The 25,926-nt window shown below is 34.8% G+C and overlaps 1 protein-coding gene across 9 annotated transcripts in view; it reads right to left on the reverse strand.

The window, feature by feature from the left end:
* The window catches only part of TANC2 (tetratricopeptide repeat, ankyrin repeat and coiled-coil containing 2), a 363,508-nt gene that overhangs the window by 304,342 nt on the left and 33,240 nt on the right, over window positions 1-25,926 (reverse strand). For 6 of the 9 annotated variants that reach the window (XM_059147239.1, XM_059147247.1, XM_059147244.1 and 3 more), the window contains exon 2: window positions 4,520-4,613. In XM_059147239.1, coding sequence (XP_059003222.1) covers window positions 4,520-4,586 — 67 coding nt within the window. In that variant the 5' untranslated portion in view covers window positions 4,587-4,613. Of the gene's footprint in view, window positions 1-2,772; window positions 2,832-4,519; window positions 4,617-12,094; window positions 12,114-25,926 lie in introns of those variants that run through there. The other 3 variants (XM_059147241.1, XM_059147236.1, XM_059147242.1) reach the window with 3 other exon arrangements.

Raw genomic sequence — 25,926 nt, forward strand, 5'->3', positions numbered from 1 at the left:
GCTCAGCAAGGAGCCTGCTTCTCCCTCACCCACTCCCTGTGCTTGTGTTCCTTCTCTTGCTAGGTCTCTTTCTGTCAAATAAATAAAATCTTAAAAAAAAAAAAAAAAAGACAAATTATAACAACTTCTCTTTATTACAAATTTTTTTAAACTAATACTAAGTTGGTTTCCTAATACCCAAATAATTATGCCTATAAGAAATCTCACCTTATTAATCCTAAATATAAGCTATGAACAAAAGTTAATATAAAGAATAAAGTCCACCCAATTATTCATTAACAACTAAAGAAAAAAAGTAATGATGAAAACACTAATGAAGTCATTCCATAAGCATACTTTTTTTTTAATTATAAAATTTATTCTTGCTCTAGAATTTCCTGCCTTGGAGTACATTTGAAGAAAAGTACTGCTTCTCTACAAATAGGGTTCTTTTCATACAGAATACAAAGCACTATTTTTATAACTACTCTAACATAACTACTCTACATTATAAACATTTTACATGAAAAACCATGGAGAAGAATACTAAAATAAAACCCCTAAAATCATTATTGACATAATTAAATACCTAGTAAATCAAAGGAATTAGCTTTAATAATACAGTAGAACCTTGACATGTATGAATTTAACAATATCTTTACTAGAGCAGTACTACTCAGAAGTCTCGCATATAATAATTTGCAATTTTGCTGAAGTGAAAATATAATGCCTACCTTTAATAAGGATAGTATGTACGCATAAGTTATTTATCCAGTACTCAGGGCAAAGACTATCCACAACTGTACCCTATTATGGCTTAATTGATTTCTATTAATTATATCAAGTTGTGAAGTGAGAGAATATGCTGGTGCTGCTGCCAAAAGTGAACAGCTAAAGGTGTCTAAGAAAACCATGGTTCTAGGCCACAAAACAAATTTTGGACAAACCATTTCTTTAAATGTCAAATGTGGAGGCCGTTTGGATATCTGACATATATTAGTGTGTGTGTATGTAATCAAAAAGTGACCAGTGGAATGATGTCAATTATTGTCTTCTGCCAAACTCAGTCTATCTGGGGAGACAAAATAACTAAATGCAATATAGTTCTCTGAATTGGATTCTGAAGCAGAATGAGGACATGAATGGAAAAACTAATGAAATCCAAATAAAAATCTGGAGTTTAGTAAACAGTAGTGTACCAACACTGGTTTCTTAGTTTAGACAAATGGACCATAAAAAATAAGATGTAACAACGGATAAAGGTTGATAAGAGGTATATGAGAATTGTCTGTACTACCTTTGCAACTTTTCTTTAAATCTAAATTTAATCCACAGGTACCTGAGTGGTTCAGTAGGCTAAGCATCTGCCTTTGGCTCAGGTCATGATCCTAGAGTCCTGGGATCAAGGGCCACATCGGCCTCCTTGCTTGGCAAGAGACAAGATTGAGAATACTGACAAATAGGAAACCATAAATAAAATGGTGTCCATCTGTCAATTGTTTTCAGTTGAAAGGGGAAAATCAGTATCTATATAATAGAAAAACATGGAGAATACCTTGATTTGGTCATCAAAATCACTAATGAAACAGAGTCATTGTATGTTTCTGGCTATGATGCTCCAAGGGGGGAAAAAAATACATTTAAGTAACACTCAGACCAGAGATACATACCCTGCATCTAATCATTTAAAAAAAAAAAAAAAAAGAAAAAGAAAGAAACAAACAAACACAAAATTAGGGGCATTCTGCTTATTTTCAAAAAGACAGAGAGCTTTTATTCTTCAAAACTGTCCAAAAAGGCAGAGAAACTATTTCAAATTGAATGAGAGTAAAAAAGACACAACAAGTCATGCAGTGCCTTATCCTGATTAGATCTTGGAAATAAGGGGGAAAATTCTACAAAGGAAATTACTGGGTAAACGGGCAAAATTTGGAAAATGGTAGATTAGATAAAAGCATTCTATCAATGTTAAACTGTTTGAAATTGATAACTATACTGTGATTATGCAAAAGAATTTCCCTGTCCTTAAGAAATACACACTAAAAGGATCGCCTGGGTGGTGCAGCTGTTAAGCGTCTGCCTTCTGCTCAGGTCATGATCCAGGGGTCCCAGGATGGAGCTCCACATCAGGCTCCCTGCTCAGTGGGGAGCCTCTTCCTCTGCCACTACCCCTGCTTGTGTGTTCTCTCTCTGTGTCAAATAAATAAATAAAAATCTTAAAAAAAAAAAAAAAAAAGACAGAACAGGGTATAAGTGAAATGAATCAGACAAAGAAAAATAACATTTGTTTTCACTGATATGTGGAATCTAAAAGAAAAAAAAAAAATCAACCAAATAAACAGAAACAAATTCATAAATACAGAGAACCAACTGGTAGATGCCAAAAGGGAGAGGTTTGGGGGGGATGGGCAAAAAAGATAATGGAGATCAAGAGGTACATACTTTCAGTTATAAAATAAGTCACAGAGATGGAAAGTACAGTATAGTGCATATAGTCAGTAACACTGTAATAATGTTGTATGGCAACAGATGGTAACTATAATTATCATGGTAAGCATTGAGTATGTTGTATACCTGAAACTAATATAACACTGTATGCCAACCATACTTTAATAATAGTTTTAAAAAAAAGGAGAAAAGAAAAAAGAAAACTATTCCTAGGCACATCAGTGTAAATCTAGAAAACTAAAAAAAGGGAGAAAAAAGACAGATCACCTTTAAAGAGGCAGCAATTAGACTAATAACTGACTTCTCACCAAAAATAACTCAAGTGGTGAAGACAATGAACTATACCTGAAAGTGCTGAAGGAAGATAACTGCCAACCTAGAATTCTACTCCCAGCAAAAATATCCTACAAAAAATAAAGACAAAATAAGGACGTTTTCACATAAAGAAAAGTAAATTTACCACAGAAAGGAAATGATAGAAAATCTTCTCCAGATAAAAAGGTTATCCCATCTAGAAGAAAGTAAGGAATGAAGGAAGGAATGAAAATCAATATAACGATCAAATATGTAGGTAAACCAAAATAATGGTTGACTATATAAAACAACAATATAATGTCTTGTGGAGTTTAAAAAACATACACAGGTAAAAAGAACCTAATGGTCTTGTATTGTCTAAGAAGAAAGTGAAAGTACCAATTGACATTAAACTTGGATACTTGAATCTTTAAGGTAATCACACAAAGAATTGCAAGAATATGTAACTTCCAAGTCAAAAGGAAGAGATACGGAATAATTAAAAAATGGTTTTGATCAATATAAAATAAACCAAGAAAAGAGAAAGAACATCAGTCAGAACAAGTAGAAAGTACACTGAAATATGTAATATTTAAACCCAAAGAGATCATTGGCTGAATTAATGCAGATTAACCAACATCTCCCTTAAGAGAAAAAACTTGTCTGAAAGAATAAAGTTCAACTATATCCTATTAACATTAAAACCATATAGAAATGCTAAAAGTAAAAGAATAAAACAAATCATACTATGCAAACACTAATCAAGAGAAAGTTAGGATAGCTACAGTAATATTAGACAAAGTCAGCTTTCAAACAAAAGACATTATTAGAAATAAAGAGGACATTTCATTACGGTGAAACAGTCAAATTCACCAGGAAGACAGAGCAATTCGAAATGACAATGTATCTAATAAAATAGCTTCCAAATATTTAAAGCAAAGACCATTAGGAACAAGAAAGACAAACAGACGATTCAATAATCACAGTATAAGATTTAATCATATCTCAGTAAATAATTTCTTTAAAATAAATAAAGACCTAAAATACATGAATACCATCATTAACTACACTGTGCCCAATAACTGCAGAATCTACATTATCTTCAGGTAAATCCAAAACATACACCAAATAAGGCAAATCTCAAAAACTGTCAAAACAGAAAATTAACTTGTAAAATGCAGAAAAACTGGGAAATTGGAAAGATTAAAAGAATATAATATATATCTATAACCCATTAGCAAAAAATAAATATTTAGTACATCTCTCATCAACATTTCTCCAAAAAGTATATATATAATTTCTGTTTGTTTTTACTTTAAAAGCTAAGAATTACTTCTTATTCTTAAATCAACCTTAATAAACTTTAATGACTGCAGAATTCTATTTCAGTTGCATTGTATTTTACTTTCTGTACAACCCTCTGAAGACAGTTTCTATTTATATAGTCTCTTGCGCCAAAGAGTGCCTAGGACTGAAATAATATCACATGTTAATTCATAAAGTAAATTTTGGTCTAGAAAGTTTTTAATAAGTAGTACACAGAAGAATTATTCTGTCATATATTTTAAATAAATATGTTTCCTCCACAAGCTTTCTTTTATCTGACTGCTCCTGGTAAGTATTCAAGTGTTCCAACATCTTAATTAAGATTATGGCAGCCTAGAGGAATATAAACTTCCTTTTTTTCTAAATTAAACAAACCATTTAATAAATATAAAGCTGTAGCATCAATTCAGATCCCTAAAAGAACTTCCCTTTCTAAAATATCATACAAAATAAGTGTAATATAGTCACTTACCACTTGATCTGTTTTTACGACTTGATTTCCCTCCAGTAAGAAGCATCTTGAGACTATTCCGAAACATGGTTGTGCTATTCTAGTACTCACAAGACTGTAAAAGAAAATATGGGAAAATACATTAGAAAACTTGATTTTCTACTCAAAATATTATTAATAATTAATTTTAAATGCACTATCTGGAATTAAATTATGTTTAAATATATAGTACAGAAATTTTAACAATATGACAAAAACATTTAATTAAATTAACTTAATTAAACCTTTTAGTGTTTCTTTAAAAATATACTATAATACTTTGAGTGCCCTAAGAGATAAAGATAGATATCATGAAGGGTACAAAGAAATAAAATAAAGAATTAGGTAGTTATAAATATAGCTTACCCTTTCATTTGACTCTCCTTCTCTTGGGTAATTTTCCCATAAACACACACACACACACACGTATCCAAAATTTAATAAGAGTCTAGAAACTTAGACCAGGTGCATATTTTCCATTGACCGAGCCAGAATTCCACCTCAAAGACCACTGATATATGTGAACGAGTGCCTATCCTCTTTATGTCTCACTTCTATCAAAGGAAAATTCTTCCAGTTGTGCTTTGGATCATGTCCTCTCTCACCTCTTCAAGGACTTTTTGCCAAAAAACATCTACTTTTTCCTTCTCACACAGCTTTAATTTTTTTCACACTACTGAATCATTCCATCATAACACAAACATGCTAGTATCTCTTAACAAAAAACAAATAAGCAAGTCCCTCTCTTTGTTCCCACATGGTCCAATTACTGCCAATATTGTTACTCTCCGTAGCAAAATTTCTGAAAAGTGTTGTCAATACTTGGTGCCTCCAGCAGATGGAACAGAATAAACATAAACTAAAATGGAGGTTAACAAAAAATATCCAAATCAAAGCACTAAGAAATAAGGTTGAAAAACATACGAAAATAAGAGGCATATGATGGAATCCACTGAAAGGTTCTACCATACACATTGTCGAAATCCCAGAAGAAAGGAAAGAGAAAACAAGAAAGAACCAATATTTGAAATAATAACAAAGAAGAATTTCCTAACATAAAGTCACATCTTTAGAGAGCTAGAGAGAAAAATGAAAAATTTAAATAAGCAACAATCAACAGACAGAAATAACTTTCAACAGAAATTACGAATGGATGAAGAGAATGGAATGACTTCCTGAAAATTCTGAAAGAAAAAAGAAGCCAATCAAATCTATTCACAATTTTAAAATGTTTGAAAATGAAAATGAAATAAAGGTGATTTCAGAAAAATAACAAGAATATATCAGTAAAAAAAAATAAAAAAAAAAAAAGGGACGCCTGGGTGGCTCAGTTGGTTAAGCAGCTGCCTTCGGCTCAGGTCATGATCCCAGCGTCCTGGGATCGAGTCCCACATCGGGCTCCTTGCTCCGCAGGGAGCCTGCTTCTCCGTCTGACTCTGCCTTCCACTCTGTCTACCTGTGCTTGCTCTCGCTCGCTCTCTCTGACAAATAAATAAAATCTTAAAAAAAAAAAAAAAAAAAAAAAAAAGAATATATCAGTAAAAGAAATACTAAAACAGATTTCTTCCAATAGAAGGAAAATAAACTAGAAAAAAAGCATGGAAATGCAAAAAGAAAGAGCCATAAAAAAGGTAAATGTTTGCAAACATGAACAATGACCATAAAAATAATTACATTACTAACTTGTTAAGTTTAAAATATATGTAGATTTAAAATGTGTGACAATAACCAAAAAAAAAAAACCAGGACTGGGATAAATGGAGTTAAAAATGAGATACCTATATTATGCAGGAAATGGCAGAAGTAATAATCTCCATCAGACTGCAGTGACTCAAAATTAATGTAGTAATTTCTAGAATAGCCATTAAAGGCTAACTGAAGTGAGAAAAAAAATAAAATATTTCATCAGACCAAAGAAGGTAAAAAGTGAGGGACGCCTGGGTGGCTCAGTGGGTTAAGCCGCTGCCTTCGGCTCAGGTCATGATCTCAGGATCCTGGGATCGAGCCCCGCATCAGACTCTCTGCTCAGCAGGGAGCCTGCTTCCTCCTCTCTCTCTCTCTCTCTCTCTGCCTGCCTCTCTGCCTGCTTGTGATTTCTCTCTATCAAATAAATAAATAAAATCTTTTAAAAAAAAAAAAAGAAGGTAAAAAGTGAGAGAAAAAAGCATAGTGCACATCAATAAAATAAAACAAATAATAAGATGTTAACTTTAAACTCAAATTATAGCTACCATGTTAAATTTTAACTATACTATAATACTACTTATATTCAAAGAAAGATTAAATAGAAGATGATGAGAAAAATCATATCATCCAAAAAACAATTAAAAGAAAGCTGTCAGAGCTATGCCAATATCAAAGTCAACTTAAAGCAATTTAAGTGTTTACACTACTAAAGATAAAGAGAGACATTTCCTAATAATTAAAAAGTCAAACCAACAAAAAGATATCATACTTCTAAGTATGAATGGACCCAATAACAAAGCTTAAAAATATACAAAACTAATAGAGGATATGGAAAACCCATAATCACATGGGAGACAAACACACCCTTGACAATAGCTACAAGATCAAACAGATGAAAAAAATTTTTTACTAAGATACAGATTTGAACTACCCGATTAACCAACTAGACTTAATATACACAGAACATTCTTCCAAATAAAAAGAATATACAACCTGTACACAAAATACATGCCAAAATGAACCACAGTCTGCATCATAAAGCAAGTTCCAATAAATTTCAAAGGACTTAAGTCTTTGAGAGCATATTCTCCAAATGAACAATTTTTAAAAATTGAGAAACTTCCCTACTACTTGGAAATTAAGTGACATACTTCTAAATAACTTATGAGTCAAAAAATAAAAGTACATATCACAATGGAAATTTTAATATATCTGCAATAAACTATAATGAAAATATATATGATGGAAACATAGAGAATGAAACTAAAACAATGTTTATAAATAAATATACAGAAGATGGAATGCATCAGAAGAGAAGGATGAATCAGTATCTAAGCTTCTATTTCATATAGTTCAAAAACAAACAGCAAATCAAAGAAAGCAAAAGGAAAGAAAAAGAAATGAAATAGAAAACATTCTATTGAAATACTGAAATAATATAGAAAACATTATTTAAATGAAATAGAAAACAAATCCCAAACAAATAAAATCAATTAAAAAAAAACAACACTGGATTTCTGAAAAGTAGTAAAGTTAATAAATCCCTAGCAAAGCTAATAAAAAAAAAAAAAGAGAGATATTGTCAATATCAGAAAGGAATAGGGGACACCATTTCACATATTAAAGGCTGTTTTAAATAAGAAGATACTGTAACAACTTTACACAAAATTTACTGTTTTACATAAAACAAACTTTAAAAAATACAACTTCCAAAACTGACACAAAATTGAGCAGAAAATGTGAAAAAGCCCTATTTCTATTAAAGAAATTGAACTTATCAAAACTCCTCCCAGAAAGAAAACTACAGGGCCAGATTATTTCACTGGTGAAGTCTACCAAACATTTAAGGTACAAACAATACCAATTTTATACAATTTCCTTAAGAAAATAGAAGGAATACTTCGAAACATATATTATGAAAGCAGCATGATCTTAATTCCAAAACCCAACAGAAATTATAAGAAAACTACAGACCACAAACCTCATGAACATAGATTCAAAAATCCTTAATAAAAGACACTAAAGGGGCACCTGGGTGGCTCAGTGGGTTAAAGCCTCAGGTCATGATAAAATAAAAATTGCTATAGTGAGAGCCCTGGGTGGCTCAGTGGGTTAGGCCTCTGCCTTCAACCCAGGTCATGATCTCAGGGTCCTGGGATTGAGCCCCGTGTCAGGCTCTCTGTTCAGCAGGGCCTGCTTCTCGTCTCTCTCTGCCTGCCTCTCTGCCTACTTGTGATCTCTCTCTCTCTCTCTCTCTCTGCCAAATAAATAAAACCTTTTTAAATAAATAAATATTTAAGTAGAGATAGACCCACGTTCATAGAGTAGAAAGTTCAATATTGCCAAAATGTTGATTCTCCCTATAATGTCCTAAAGAGACAACAAAACCTCAAATTCCAACAGGCTTTGGGTTTTGTTGTTGTTGTTGTTGTTGTTGTTGTTTGTTTGTTTGTTTTAAGAAATTGAGCACCTTGGGGCACCTGGGTGGTTCAGTGGGTTAAACCTCTGCCTTCGGCTCAGGTCATGATCTCAGGGTCTGGGATGGAGCCCCGCATCGGGCTCTCTGCTCAACAATGAGCCTGCTTCCCCCCCCTCTGCCTACTTGTGATCTCTCTCTCGCGCTCGCTGTCAAATAAATAAATAAAATCTTATAAAAAAAGAAAGAAAGAAAGAAAGAAATCGAGCACCTCAGGGCATCTGTGTGGCTCAGCAGCTTAAAGACTCTGGCTTCAGCTCAGGTCATGATACCAGAGTCCTGGAATGGAGCCCCACATCAGGCTCTCTGCTCTGCTGCTCTGCAGGGAGCCTGCTTCCCCCTCCCCCTGCCTGCCTCTCTGCCTACTTGTGATCTCTGTCTGTCAAATAAATAAATAAAATCTTTTAAAAAAAGAAAGAAAGAAAGAAATTGAGCAGCTCACTCTTAAATGCCCATGGTAATATAAAGAGCCAAGAACAACCAAAGCAATCTTGGAAACTAACAACAAAGCTGTAGCATTTATAAATGACCTGAATTCAAGACTTAACTCTACAGCTCCAGAAATCATGACAGTATGGTAGTATGGTACTCTCATTAAGTATCATCAAGTGGATCAACAACACTGAATAGGCAGTCCAGAAAAAGACCTACACTTATATGGCCATTTTTTTGGATGAAATCATTAATGAGTAAAAAGAAGTCTTTTCAACAAGTGGTGGTGGAACAAATAGATATCCACTTTTTAAAAAAATTATCCTTGATCTATGCTTCACACTATACATGAAAATTAATTCAAAATAAATCAAGCATCAAACACATGAATGCTAAAATCATAAAGCTTTTAGAAGAAAACACAAAAGAATATCCTTATTATTCAGTGATAGGCAAAGGTTTCTTAGAATGCAGAAAGTAATAACCATAAAAGAAAAAAAGTATGTATTTGGCATTTATTAAAAATTTTAAAAAGATCTGCTCATAGGGGTGCCTGGGTGGCTCAGTGTGTTAAAGCCTCTGCCTTCTGCTCAGGTCATGATCTCAGGGTCCTGGAATCGAGCCTCAAATCGGGCTTTCCACTCAGCAGGGAGCCTGCTTCCCCCTCCTCTCTCTGCCTGCCTCTCTGCCTGCTTGTGATCTCTGTCAAATAAATAAATAAAATCTTAAAAAAAAAAAAATCTGCTCATAAAAAAATAACATCACCAAAATGAATAGGCAAGTCACAAACTGGGAGAAATTATTCACAAAACATGTATCTAACAGAACTGATATCCAAGATATATAAAGAACACCTACAACCCAACAAAGAGACAATCACATCTTTTAATGGGTTAAAGATTTAAACAGACACTTTTTATAAAAGTATATAAGTGGCCAACACACATATTGAAAGAGATTAACAAAATCTGTCACTGGGAAAATACAAATAACAATGAGCTACCACTATGATCCATCAGAAAAGCAAACTTTTGAAAGACTGATAATATCAAATATTGACAAGGATGAAAAGCAACCGAAACTCTTAATATACTGTTTCAGGAGTTGAACAGTACAATTGCTTAGGCAGAAGTCTAGCAGTTTATTACAAAACTAAGCATATTCCTAACATACAACTCCATACATTACATATATACTCAGGAGGAATTAAAACATGTGCATAAAAAGACTATTATAACAATTTTCATATCAGCTTTATTCATAACAGTCCAAAAGAGGCCCAGGTGTTCATCAAGAGGAAAATGGGGGTCTTTGGGATTTTCATACAGCAGGATACTACTCAGCATTAAAAAGCTATGAACTGGGACGCCTGGGTGGCTCAGTTGGTTAAGCAGCTGCCTTCGGCTCAGGTCATGATCCCAGCGTCCTGGGATCAAGTTCCACATTGGGCTCCTTGCTCTGCAGGGAGCCTACTTCTCCCTCTGACTCTGCCTTCCACTCTGTCTGCCTGTGCTCGCTCTCTCTCTCTCTTACAAATAAATAAATAAAATCTTTAAATAAATAAATAAATAAAAATAAATAAATAAATAAAAAGCTATGAACTATTCATATATTCATATATAACATAGATAAATCTCAAAATTAAAATATGCTGAATAAAAGAACTTGACATAAAAGTGTATGCAGTAATCAATGGTAGAAAAAATATCAGAATAATGGTTGTCTCTTGAGGGTAAATTTGAGGATTAACTGAGAAAAGGCTCAAGGAAACTTTCTAAGATGATGGTAAATTCTGTATCTTGAAGAAGTCTCGAACACACAGATGTAGGCATTTGTCAAAATTTAGCAAATGTTCACATCAGACTTATGAATCATACTGCATATATATTTTACCTCAAAAGAAAAGAGTAAACATTGAACTCTACTTAATTACATTCATGCTTAAATATTCAGAAGAAAGCCTCATATGTCTCCAATTCCTTTGAAATGCATCAAAAAATAAGATGAAATGATGAATGGTAAGGCAGATAATGTAATACAGCAAATATAGCAAAATGTTAACAGCAGATTCTAGGTAGTGGGTATACATGTGTTAACTGTAAAATCATGTTAAATTTTCTATATATTTGAAAGTTTTTATGTACGTTAAAAACACACTCCCACAAAGGAAACTCTAAGTCTAGATCATTCAACAACGCATTCTACCAGCATTTAATAAGAAATAATACCAATATCACACAAATAGTTCCAGATAGTAAAAATAGGGATTACTTCCAAACGTGTTTTCCAAAGATAACATAAGCTTGATAACAAAAATTATATGGTTATTATAAGAAATAATTTACAAGAAAGAAATTATAAGCCTCTCTTTTGACACAGATGCAAAAACCCTAAACAAAATATTGGGAAAATAAAATCTACCAATACACTGATCAGGACCCACTGTGGGTTTAATCCAGAAATACAAAAATGATTGAACATACAGAAATCAATACAACTTAAACCACATTAACAAGAGAAAGAAATATTATCAATAGATGAAGCAAAAGTAATTGATGAAATTCAACACTTACTTATCCATGATCTAAAAACCTTCTATAAAACTAGAAATAAGATAAGTTCCTTAATACTATAGAAACATACCCTTTTTAAAACTCATAGTAAACATCATACTTAATGGTAAATGAATAAAAATATTCTACATGAAATGAATGATGTGACCACTTCTTATCACCGCTTACACTCAGTATGAACCTGGAGGACTACGCCTTTTACAAAAAGGTAAGAAGATGGAATATAAAGAATGGAAAAGAAGAAATAAAAATGCTACTTTCACAGACAATATAATTATATACTTAGAAAACCTAAAGGAATTTATAAACTATTAGAATAAGTCAGCTTAGTAAAGTCACTAATACAGTGTAAAAGATAAAGAAATAGGTGAACACCAACAAATAACTTACCCTTTTAATCAGTGAAGATAAATAAGGTGATGAATCCTAAAAAGAGTATTTCAAACATTTAAGAAATATATTCATCTTGAGAGCTATTCTTAGTTTCTTTTAGCCCCTATTTACTTTAAGAGGCTGCCTGAGAAGTAGAAAATCTATGTCTGGTATTTACTTCACTAATATTTGAAAACTTGAAAAAATTGTGTCATATGCAATGATATATATGAAATATATTCCATGTTTTGAAATAAACCATAACATTTAAACAATAAATCTTATAACTCTTCAATTTTTATTTTCTTGAAAGTGAATGAATAACTATTACAATGATCACCTTTTGAAGTATAGAGGTTTTTCTTTGCTAGTCCTAAAATATTTTATAAAAATTGACTGAAGTATATGAAGAATGAAATGAAACATAAAATACTTATTTAAAACTAATTATCCGTCTCATATTACACTTTGATAAAATGACTTTCTTATTCAAGTTAACACATCACCCCAAAATTTATTGTAATAAAATATTAGTACAGAAACTCCACAAAATTGAAGCTAAGTGGGAAATGGCAGCTCCATCTAATTGGATTTATGATAGTAATATATGGCTAAATTTCATCTTACTTTTCCAAATTATATGTCCAAATTTTAAAATGGTATCTCTCTCAGGAGAAATCATCAAATAAATTCCTAGCAAGTAAAAAATCTCTGGCAGAAGGATAACAAACAAGCCATTCACAGGGCCCCAGTCATTTCTAATTGTCTTATAATTAACTGATCCAAACGCTTTGTTTTCTACATGGCCCCTAAGCTTTCATGTTTGTGATACCTAGTCTAAACCACTGAAGGACTCTGGGCCAAAGGCAGACACTTAACCAATTGAGCCACCCAGGCATCCCCATGCTGGAATTTTCTAAAAGAATGACTCAACAATGAAATAAATTATCACTATTACATCCTCCTTTGGTTTTCTTATCACTTTGCTGAAAAGTGTTGCATCAACTTTCAACAAGTTTGGCAACACCAGTTTTGTAGACTTTTCTTTCTTTTTTTTTTTTTTAAAGCTCTCAGAGAACATATTTGAGAATACAGAAACTTTCGTTTTCTGCCAAAAATGTCAAAAAGAATATTATCAAAGGAAGATGTTTTACAATTCTTAGATGAGAAGATGAATGCAAAAAAGATAGACGAAAGCACTCTAAACACTGATGAAGGTGAAACTGATCGTGTAATGTAAATCTTGGACTATGAGTCTTCAGATCACCACATCACAGATGAATTTTTTCACACTCAATAATCGATAAGTAAATTTTAGAAATTTATTAATTCATAAATTTCATTCATAGAAATGAACCATCAATCTACTGAAAAACCAATCAATGTAATTCACCATACTAATAAAGGGCAAAACCCTAATAATCACCTCAACATAAAAAGAAAAGGCATTTGACAGAAACTACACTCTTCCATGACAAAACCACCCAACACTTGGAACAGAAGGAAACTTCCTCAATTTGATAAAGGGCATCTATGAAAAACCTACAGCTAACATCAACCTTAAAGCTCAAAGACACTACTGTCCCCTAAGACAAAGAGGATGTCTGCTCTTATTACTTCCATTCAACATTGTTAGAAAAGTTCTAACCAGGGCAATTAGGCAAGAAAAAGAAAGAGAAATACCTAAACTGGAAAGGAAGAAGTAAATCTGTCTATATTCACAGATATACTTGACCTTATATATGTCTCAAGAATCCACTAAAAACTAGCAGAGCTAATAAAAAAAAATCAGTTGTATTTCTATACTATAGTAATGAACAATCCAAAAATGAAATCAAGAAAACAGTTCCATTTGTGATAGCATCAAATAGAACACTTAAAAATTTAGGAATAAAGTAAGCAAAAAAAAAAAAAAAAGGCACAAGATTTATACACTGAAAACTACCAAGCATCACTGAAAAAACTTTTAAAAATCTAATTATATAAATGGAAAGACACCCCCTGTTCATGGATTAGAAAGCCTTATATTGTTAAGACAGCAATATTCCTCAAACTGATCTATAGATTCAATGCAGTAACCTCAGAAAATCGCAGGTACCTTTTTGCAGAAATTGAGAAGTCAATCCTAGAATTCATACGCAAACGCAAAGGAGCCAGAAGAGGGAAAACATTCTCAAAAAAGAACAAAGTCAATAAAGCACCCCCCCCAAGGTATCCAAATTCTAATCTCTAGGACTTACTACCTTACATGGCAAAAGGGACTCTGTAGATGTGCTTAAGTTAAAGAATTTAATAAAGGGAGATTATCCTAGATTTTACCTAGATGAGCCCAATGTAATCACACAAGTCCTTAAAACAGGAAAAGACTGCAGAAACATCTCAGAAAACATTATTACAGAAGAGAGGTCAAAGTGGTATAGCCCTAAGCCAAAAAATTTAGGTGGCTACCAGACACTGGAAAAGATAAGGAAAAGAGTCTCTGGTAGTGCCTCCAGAAGGAGCACAAATATGCTGAAACCTTGGTTTTAGCCCATAACTGATCCATTTCAACTTTCTGATCTCCAGAACTGTAAGAAATATAATACAGCTGTGTGTTGTTTTACGCCACTAAATATATGATGGGCCCCATGCTCAGCAGGGAGTCTGCTTGTCCTTCTGCACACACCCTCATCCCCACTTGTGCTTGCTCTTTCTCTCAAATAAATAAAATCCTAAAAAAAAATTTATACTATATCTAAAGAGTTCTCATAACATCACCTAAGAACAGCACTGGGGTGTGCCTTAGATGTGTAAGGTGTACAGAAATCTAAAACTTAGCCTCAAATCTTTCTGTCAACCTACACAATGTTAAAGTTTTCTAGTTAGATTACCAAAGAAAAAGATGGGAACATAAATGAAAATGTGGCATGCAAGAGCACAAGAAAATAAGCGTAGAACTTTCCCCCCCAGATTTCAGGAAGTCATTTCAACAAATATGGCAATATTAAATGAAGACTTTTGAGTCCGAGGAATCAGTCCCCTGTGGTCTTTAGTTCTATATCGCCCAATGAGAATACTGGATCTATCACTTCAATCACTCTCCCACCAAAATTCCAAACTCCTCAGCCTCTTTGCTCTGGTTCCACAACCAGACAAAAATCAAAATTCAAGCTGATTCTACTCTATCAAGCCCACTAAGCACTACTGCAGAAAGTCATGTTACTAGCCAGACTAGACTCATACACTAGAAATCCATGGTTGCAAATTTCAACTGACCGTTTTCATTGTTCAGCAATCTACTGTTTTTCTCTAGTTAATTCCTTCTGAACTCTGACTCCATTTCACCCCAACACTCTCAGCCAATGGTTTTGGCTCCCATAACACAAAGAAAAATTATCAGAAAGAATTCCTTTATCTACCAACAAACATACAAATTTGAGCCCATCAACACACACCTTCATCTCCTATTAAAATAAATGTATTACTTAGGTGAAGAGAATTAAAAGTACGCTTATCTTGATGAGCACTGATTAATGCATAGAATTGCTGACTCACTATATTGTACACCTGAAACTAATAATAACATTGTATGTTAACTATACTGTAATTAAAATTTTCAAAAAAGAAAATCATACAAATTCACTGCAGAAGGAAGTGGTGTTATCAATCTAAATAGGAAAAAAATAAATGTATCTCTGTCACTAACTAAAAACAGACAATTGGACAGATAAATGCATTACCGTCAAATTCTCTACCTTTGCTCTGTATCCCACTCCCTTCCTTCTTCCTGGGACCTTTTATATTTTGTCTTTTAGATTTTGAACTTCTTCCTTTAATTGCTCCTTCCATCAGCATCTCCCTATGCTCAAGATCCTCCCATCTTAAAAACATAAAAATCCTTTCTCAGTGTCCTCCTTCTCTAGTTCATCCACTGCCATTACTCTGCCACCTATTATCTGGATAATCAAATCTCATCCTCTATTCATTCTCACCCACCTACTTTTCTAACCAATAAACACATACCTTCACTCATGCCCCAAACTAGATTACCTCCAGCAATTATAACTCCCAATACTTAGACACCTTGTTCTTGATCTTTTATAACACTAATAACTTACAGAGTTTGACTTTCACACTAAACGTATGTATATCCCACGAGGCGACAGACCATGTTTGTCATGTTGTCATCCCAGTACCTACACACTGACTGACATATACTAGAGCCTCAGCAAATAATGAATAAATAAATGGCAAAACCAAGGCCAAGCCATACCCCACATCTGGTGATAAACATAGATAAATATCATAAGTCAATATGAGGTACATTTTATAAAATGCTGCAGAATAAAGGGAGCATGTATCCTCTCATTCATTCATCAAACAATTACTTTCATGCTTACCAAGCACCAGTACTGTCCTAGCTGCTAATGATACAGCAATGAACAAAACAATAGTTCCTTTCCTAGTGGAGTTAATGATCCAGCTAACTAAAGGAAAGGGATGTCCTTTAAAAGAATCTAATTCAAATCCAAAAGACAATACAATAAGACATGGCTTTCATAAAACAGGGACAGAAATCAATCCTAAAAAAAAAAAAAAAAGAACGAGCTGGGTGCCTCAGCTGGTCAAACATCTGCCTTTAGCTCAGGTCATGATCCCAGGGTCCTGGAATTGAGCCTCAGGTCAGGCTCCCTGCTTAGCAGGGAGCCTACTTTCCCCTTTGTCTCTGCCCCTCTCCCCAGCTTGTGCTCTCTCTCCTGCTCTCTTGCTCTCTCCTCAGATAAATTTTTTTAAAAAAGAATGAAATTAAAAGACAAAAAGTGAGATAACTGACATAAGGAAGGTTTACCTAAAAGATAACACACACACACACACACACACACACACACACACACACAGTTGATATATAAGAAAAAGCTAATACTGTGACAAATCAACCAATTCAGCAGTGCAGGGGCATAGTTTGATATACTTGATACTTACATACTTAATATACCAGAATTCAGAAACCAGCCCTGATAAACACTAATCTGCTTTCTGTTCTTATGCAGTCACCTATTCCAGATATTTTACATAAATAATTTAGGTTTCCATTTATTTTTAAATATCATAGTCTATATTTTTCTTGAAAAACTCATTTCTTCTAATTTTTCAAATTGTTAACCAAAACTTATAGGCAATATTCTCTCATCCTTAATCTCTGGTATATCTGTAGTTAGATCTCTTTTTCTCTCCCACCTTCAACTAAGAGTTCTCATTTTCTACTATATATCACGGGACCTTCTAGGCAGGTAAATATAAAGCCTTATTTAAAAAAAAAAAAAAAGCCATAAAAGATTTTTGCTAATTTAGAAGGGAAAAGATACAATAAGTAAACAAATGAATAAATGATCTAATTTCAAGTAGTGAAAAACACTATGAAGACAAATAAAAAAGGGCAATGTTTAGAAAGGGAGATAAGGTGCTATTTTATACAAATAAGATCAGGGAAACTTTGTCTGAGAGGATGACATTTGCAGAGATCTGAATGAAATGAAGCAATCCTTCAGAATTTATATGAAGATCTAGGTCAGAGAAAAAGCAATTACAAAAATACTGAGGCAGGAATGAGCTTGGAATGTTGAAGGAACAAGAATGAAGGCCAATGTGACTGGAGAAGAGAAATGGTAGATGAGGTCACAGAGGTAGCCACGGTTCAGATTATAAAGGTACTGTAGATCCTGGTAAAGACTGAATTTTATTCACAGTATGATGGGAAATCAGTAGAGAATTTTCACGAAACACTGCTCCACAAACAAAAGATTGCAAGCAGACCTGCAATCTTAGAATCCTTCTGGAGTAGCCCAAGTAAGAGATTATGAGGACTACCACCATCATGACAGAAATGATGTGCTAACTGGTCAAAATTGCTAGAGGGGGCACCTAGGTGCCTCGGGGAGTTAAGCATCTGCCATGGGCTCAGGTCAGGTTCTCAGGGTCCTAGAATCGAGTCCCACATAGGGCTCTCTGCTCAGGGGGGGAGCCTGCTTCTCCATCTCCCTCTGCCTGTCCCTCCCCTGCTTGTGCTCTCTGTTGCTCTCTCTCTCTCTGCCAAATACATAAAAAATTGCTATATGTGTTTTATTACTTCTTTGTTTAAAGAACTGCTATATATGTTTTTTTAATTTAAATCTAGTTAATTAACATATGATATATTATTTTTTCAGAGGCAGAGGTCAGTGATTCATCAGTCTTATATAATACCCTGGGCTCATTACATCACGTGCCCACCTTAATGCCTATCGCCCAGCTCTCCCATCCCACTGCCCCCCTTCCCCTCCAGCAACCCTCAGTTTGTTTCCTATAATTAAGAGTCACTTACACTTTGTCTCCCTCCCTGATTTCATCTTATTTTCTTATTTTTTCCTCTCTTTCCCATGATTCTGTTTTGTTTCTTAAATTCCACATATCAGTGAGATCATACAATGTCTTTCTTTGATTGACTTATTTCACTTAGCATAATACCCTCTAGTTCCATCCACATCGTTGCAAATAGCAAGGTCTCATTTTTCTTGATGGTTGAGTAGTAGTCCATTATATTTATATATAATATATATATACACACACACACAATATATATAAATATATATATACACACACACACACATACATACACATACATATAGTTTTTATGTATACAACATGTATATATTTTGATATATATATATATACCACATCTTGTTCATCCATTCATTTGTCGATGGACACCTGGGCTCTTTCCATAGTTCGGCTATTGTGGACATTGCTGCTATAAACAGTGGGGTGCATGTGCCCCTTCGGATCACTACATTTATATTTTGGGGGTAAATCACCCAATAATGCAACTGTTGGGTCATAGGGTAGTTCTATTTTCAACTTTGTGAGGCACCTCCATACTCTTTTCCAGAGTGGCTACACCACAATGTAAGAGGGTTCCCCTTTCTCTGCATCCTCACCAATATCTGCAATTTCCTGCCTTGATAATTTTAGCCATTCTGACTGGTGTGAGGTGATACCTTATTGTGGTTTTGATTTATATTTCCCTGACGCCAAGTGATATGGAGCATTTTTTCATGTGTCTGTTTGCCATTTGGATGTCTTCTTTGGAGAAATGTTCATGTCTTCTGCCCATTTCTTGATTGGATTATTTATTCTTTGGGTGTTGAATTTGAAAAGTTTATAGATTTTGGATACCACCCCTTTACCTGACAAGACATTTGCAATTATCTTCTCCCATTATGTCAATTGTCTTTGGTTTTGTTGACTGTTTCCTTTGCTGTGCAAAAGCTTTTTATCTTGATGAACTCCCAACAGTTCATTTTTGCCTTCGTTTTCCCTTGCCTTTGGAGACGTGTCTAGCAGTAAGTTGCTGCAGGGCTGAGGTCACAGAGTTTGCTGCCTGTGTTCTCTTCTAGGATTTGGATGGATTCATATCCCACATTTAGGTCTTTCACCCATTTTGAGTCTATTTATGGTATAAGGAAATGGTCCAGTTTCATTCTTCTGCATGTGGCTGTCCAATTTTCCCAACACCATTTGTTGAAGTGACTGTCTTTTTTTTCCATTAGATGTTCTCTTCTGCTTTGTCGAAGACTAGTAGACCACAGAGTTGAGGGTCCATTATTGGGTTCTCTATTCTCTATTCTCAATTCTCCATTGATCTATGTGTCTGTTTTTGTGCCAAAAGCATACTGTCTTGATGATTACAGCTTTATCATTGAGCTTTAAGTCCAGAATAATGATACCACCAGCTTGTTCCCTTTTTCAACATTCCTTTAGCTATTTGCGATCTTTTCTGGTTTCATACAAATTTTAGGATTATTTTTTCCAGCCCTGTGAAAAGTTGATGGTATTTTCATCAGGACTGCATTGAATGTATAGATTGTTGTTGGTAGCATAGACATTTTAATAATATTTGTTCTTCCAATCTATGAGCATGGAACATTCTGTTTCTTTGTGTCTTCTTCCATTTCTTTCAATTACTATTCTGTAGTTTTCTGAGTACAGATCCTTTGCCTCTTTGGTTAGATTTATTCCTAGTTATCTTATGGTTTGAGGTCCAATTGTAAATGGATCGACTCCTTAATTTCTCTTTCTTCTGTCTCATTGATATTGGAAAGAAAAGCAACTGATTTTTGTGCGTTGATTTTATAACCAGCACTTTGCTAAATTCCTGTATGAATACTAGCAATTTTGAGGTGGAGTCTTTGGGATTTTCAGAGAATAGTCACGGCATCTGCAAAGAGTGAAAGTTTGACTTTTCTTTGCTGATCTGGATGTCTTTTATTTCTTTTTGTTGCCTGACTACTGAGGCTAGAACTTCTGGTACTATGTTGATCAGTGGTGACAGGAGACATCCCTGTCATGTTCCTGATCTTAGGGTAAAAGCTCTCAAGTTTTTTCCTCACTGAGAATGCTATTCACTGTGGGCTTTTCATATGTGGCTTTTATGATATTGAGGTATGTTCCCTCTATCCCTACACTGTGAAGAGGCATAATCAAGAAAGGCTGCTGTACTTTGTCAAATGCTTTTTCTGCATCTACTGACTGATTTGCAGATATTGAACCACCGTTGGAGCTCGGGAATAAATCCCACTTGGTCTCAGTGAGTAATCTTTTCAACATACTGTTGGATCCTCTTGGCTATTATCTTGATGAGAATTTTTGCATCTGTGTTCATCAGGGATATTGGTCTGTAATTCTCATTTTTGGTGGGGTCTTTGTCTAACTTGGGGATCAAAGTAATGTTGGCCTCACAGAAAGAGTTTGGAAGTTTTCCTCCCATTTCTATTTTTTGAAACAGCTTCAGAAGAACAGGTATTAATTCTTCTTTAAATGTTTGGCAGAATTCCCCTGAGAAGCCATCCAGCCCAGGATTCCTGTTTTGGGGGAGATTTTTTTTACTACTGCTTCAATTTCCTTGCTGGTTATGGGTCTGTTCAGGTTTTCTATTTCTTCCTAGTTCAGTTTTCGTAGTTTATATGTCTCTAGGGATGTATCCATTTCTTCTAGATTGCCTAATTCGTTGGCATATAGTTGCTCATAATACGTTATAATTTTTGCATTTCTTCAGTGCTGGTTACGATATCTCCTCTTTTATTTACAATTTTATTTATTTGGGTCCTTTCTCTTTTCTTTTTGATAAGTCTGGCCAGGGGTTTATCAATCTTATTAATTCTTTCAAAAAACCAGCATCTAGTCTCCTTGATTTGTTCTCCTGTTCTTTTGGCTTCATTTCATTAATTTCTGCTCTAATTCTTCTATATTTCTCTCCTCCTGCTGGGTTTAGGCTTTATTTGTTGTTCTTTCTCCAGCTCATTTAGGTTAGGCTGTGTATTTGAGACCTTTCTTGTTTCTTGAGAAAGGCTTGTATTGCTATGTATTTCCCTCTTGGGACTGCCTTGCGCCTCCCAAAGCTGTGCTTTCATTTTCATTTGCTTCCATGAATTTTTTAAATTCTTCTTTAATTTTCTGGTTGACCATTCATTCTTTGATAGGATGCTCTTTAACCTACATGTTTTGAGTTCTTTTCAAATTTCTTTTCATGATTGAATTCAAGTTTCAAAGTACTGTGGTCCAAAAATATACAGGGTATATCTCTAATACCAGCTGAGACCTGATTTGTGACGCAGTATGTGATCTATTCTAGAGAATGTTCCATTTGCACTCAAGGAGAATGTGTATTCTGTTGCTTTAGGATGGAATGCTCTGAAAACATCTGTGAAGTCCATCTGGTCCAGTGTGTCATTCAGAGCCCTTGTTTCCTTGTTGATCTCCTGCATAGATGATACGTCCACTGTAGTGAGTAAGGTGTTAAAGTAAGTCCCCTACTATTATTGTATTATTATCAATGTGATTTTTGTGTTTGTTCTATTGACAGGTCTTGCTTTTTTATCCAACATAATACCTTGCATCTTTTGACTGGGGCATTTAGTCCATTTACATTCAGAGTAAATACTGAAAGATATAAATTTAGTGCCACTGTATTACCTATAAAGTCACTGTTTCTGTAGATGGTCTCTGTTCCTTTCTGGTCTATGTTACTTTTGGGCTCTCTCTTCACTTAAAAGATCTCCTTTAATATTTTTTGCAGGGCTGGTTTAGATGATCACAAATTCTTTTAGTTTCTGTTTGTCCTGGAGGCTTTTAATCTCTCCTATTTTGAATGCCATCCCTGCTAGATAAAGTATTCTTGGCTGCATATTTTTCTCACTTAGCAACCTGATATATCATTCTAGTCCTTTCTGGCCTGTCAGGTCTCTGTGTATAGGTTTGTTGCCCACCTAATGTTTCTACCCTTGTAGGTTAAGGATCTCTTGTCCTAAGATGCTTTCAGGATTTTCTCTTTGTCTCAGAGATTTGGAAGTTTCACTATAATATGTCGAGGTATTGGCCTATTTTTATTGATTTTGAGGGGAATTCTTTGTGTCTCCTGGACTTGAATACCTGCTTCTTTCCCCAGATTAGGGAAGTTCTCACCAATATAATTTGCTCCAATATACTTTCTGCCTCTCTCTCTCTTTCCTCTTCTTCTGGGATCCCAGTTATTCTAATATTGTTTTGTTTTATGGTATCACAACTCTCTCAAATTCTCCCCCCATGATCCAGTATTTGCTTATCCTTTTTTCATCTTCTTTCTTCTCCATCATTTGGTCTTCTATATCACTAAATCTCTCTTCTGCATCATTTATTCCAGCAGTTCTACCCTCCATTTTTTATTGCATCTCATTAGTACCCTTTTTTATTTCAACTTGATTAGATTTTAGTTCTTTTATTTCTCCAGAAAGGGATTCTCTAGTGTCTTCTATGCTTTTTTTCAAGCCCAGCTACTATCTTTATAACCATTCTTCTAAACTCTGGTTCTGACATCCATACTCTGATTAAGTCCATGGCAATCCATACTGCCTCTTGTTCTCTTTATTTGAATTGAGTTTTTCCATCTTGTCATTCTTGCAGAAAGTGATCACTTTTCTATTTGTAGAGTTGCAGCTATTCTTTTCTTAGATCTGCTGGAGTTTGCGGATTTTCAGAATGATTTGACAGCTATCTAGCTGAATTCCTGCGACCAGATGAAACTAAGATCTCCTACTCCTCTACCATTTTAGAATCCCCCCTTTTATTCTTATAATACTTAACCATATATATTTTAAAGGTACAATTTACATGATTTGCTGAAATGGTGATATCAGTGAGGCGTGAGGAAATGAGATTAACATTATTTATAAACATGTCTTCCTTTTTCTCGGTCAGCAATTTACCTATTGTTCTTTTCAAAGAACCAGATTTGGGGTGTATTTGTTAAGTCCACCTTAAAAAGTTCTATTTCAGGATGCCTGGGTGGCTTAGCCAGGTTAAGTGTCTGCCTTCAGGTCATGATCCCATGGTCCTGGGACCAAGTCCCAAGTAAGGCTCTCTGCTTAGCTCTCTGCTTATCCCTTTCCCTCTGTCTGCCACTCCCCTTCCTTATGCTTTCCTTCTGTCAAATAAACAAATAAAATCTTTTTTTAAAAATGTGTAGGAAAAAACTCACTAGATGACTATTATGAAAAAAAGCAGTGTACCACAATGATCAAAAGTAAAATCTTGCGGTCCTACCACTTCCTATTTATGTTATATTGGGCAAGTTACTTAAATTTTCTGTACCTTACAGAAATTAAGTAATTCATGTAAAAACTTAACACACTGGCTGGTTAATGAAAAAGACCATTATATATTATTTTTTATATTAAAAGCCCATTAAATATTGGTCATTATTATTTCAGGAGACTGAAATAATTATATAACTATTTTATTAAGATTTAACAAAATAAATAAGTTAGATAGTCAAACATACTTCCATCTCAGTTTGTCTAACTTCCACTCATTCTTGAAATTTTAGCTTAGACTCCCTGACTACCCTGTCAAGTTCTGGTTGCCTGTCCCTCCTTTGTCCTTCCCTTATAATAAGCATTTACAATTCTATCAACTTATATTCTATCATAATTGCTTTTTTAACTATTTCCCCTACTCTAGCCTATCAGCTCTATGAATAGAAAAATTAAACTTTATATCTTTGCACCTTCTGTGTCCCACACATAAAAGGTGCACAATTGGGGTGCATAGGTGGCTCAGTTGGTTGAACATCCAACTCTTCGTTCTGGCTCAGGTCATGATTTCAGGGTCGTGGGATTAAGCCCCACATCAGGCTCCACACCCTGTAGGGAGTCTGCTTAAGACTCTCTCTCCTTGGGATGGCTGGGTGGCTCAGTCGGTTAAGCGTCTGCCTAGAGCTCAGGTCATGATCCCAGGGTCTTGAGTTCGAGTCCCACATCTGGCTCCCCACTCAATGGAGAGTCTGATTCTCCCTCTCCCTCTGTAGCTCCTTCACTTGTTCTCTCTCACTCTCTCTCTTTCTCTCAAATAAATAAATAAAATCTTAAAAAAAAAACAAAAGACTCTCTCTCCTTCTCTGCCCCTCCCCCTGCTCATGGTCTCTCTAAAATAATAAATAAATCTTTTTTAAAGTGCTCAATAAGTATTTGCAGAATGAAGGCATAAACTAATACAGTAATAACTAGATTACAAGAGGAGTAAGTTGCAATGACGTTTCCCTAGTCCACCCCTTCCCAGGACAATTAGCGAAACACACACACACACACACACACACCATCTCCATCATCATCAAACCAACATCATCATCATCATCACACCAGGACCCTGATCCATACAGAGCCAGGATATACAGATAATGAGTACAATAATAATTCACCAGAGTTTTGTTCTAAGAGGCAATCAATATTAGCAAGATAAAGATTGGTTTAACTTGTCAATATATCATTCTGAGACTGAACTAGCTATTTGCAGGACTTGAACAACCCCTACTGCCATCTTGACAAAAACACCCTTTTCAGGGAAATAGACAGATGTGGCTTCAGAGAAACACATTACTGTGCTAACAGCTATAATAAACACAGTGAAAAATTATTCTAAGCCTTATCTTCTGGAAAGTGGGAAGCACTCAGAAGCCTCCTTGGTAAGGGTAACCTAGTTTCTATTACCCTGCTGTCTAATACAGCATATTCTGGGGCGCCTGGGTGGCTCAGTGGGTTAAAGCCTCTGCCTTTGGCTCAGGTCATGATCCCAGGGTCCTGGGATTGAGCCCCGCATTGGGCTCTCTGCTCTGCAGGGAGCCTGCTTCCTCCCCTCTCTCTCTCTGCCTACTTGTGATTTCTCTCTCTCTGTCAAATAAATAAAAATCTTTAAAAAAAAAAAAAAAAAAAAAAAAAAAAAAAAAAAAAAACAGAGTTACAGAAGTCCCAGGAATTCCAGAGCACATTTTCAAAAGACCGCTTGATCAAAAGTCAATTATTTAAGGGATATTAAGTTTGTTTTAAAAATTGGCATGACAAGGGCGCCTGGGTGGCTCAGTGGGTTAAGCCGCTGCCTTCGGCTCAGGTCATGATCTCGGGGTCCTGAGATCGAGTCCCGCGTCGGGCTCTCTGCTCAGCAGGGAGCCTGCTTCCCTCTCTCTCTCTCTCTGCCTGCCTCTCCATCTACTTGTGATTTCTCTCTGTCAAATAAATAAATAAAATCTTTAAAAAAAAAAAAAAAAAAAAATTGGCATGACAACCAAGTCTGAGTCTTTGCAAATATCCCAACATCTAGTAGAGACATAACTATCTGGAAGGACTTACAAAGAATAGGAGAAGCATTTCCTTAAGGTATCCTCAGCCATTAAGACTTTCTGTAACAAGGAAACAAACTCACTCCTCACTGGTGTAAGCAGAACAGAGAATCTGCTATTTATTTTAAGAGAATAACCAGGAGTAAGTTGACCTCTGTTGCAACCAAGGCTTGAGGATGACAAAGATCCA

The sequence above is a fragment of the Mustela lutreola genome, chromosome 15, assembly GCF_030435805.1.
Source record: "Mustela lutreola isolate mMusLut2 chromosome 15, mMusLut2.pri, whole genome shotgun sequence".
In the NCBI taxonomy this organism is placed as follows: domain Eukaryota; kingdom Metazoa; phylum Chordata; class Mammalia; order Carnivora; family Mustelidae; genus Mustela; species Mustela lutreola.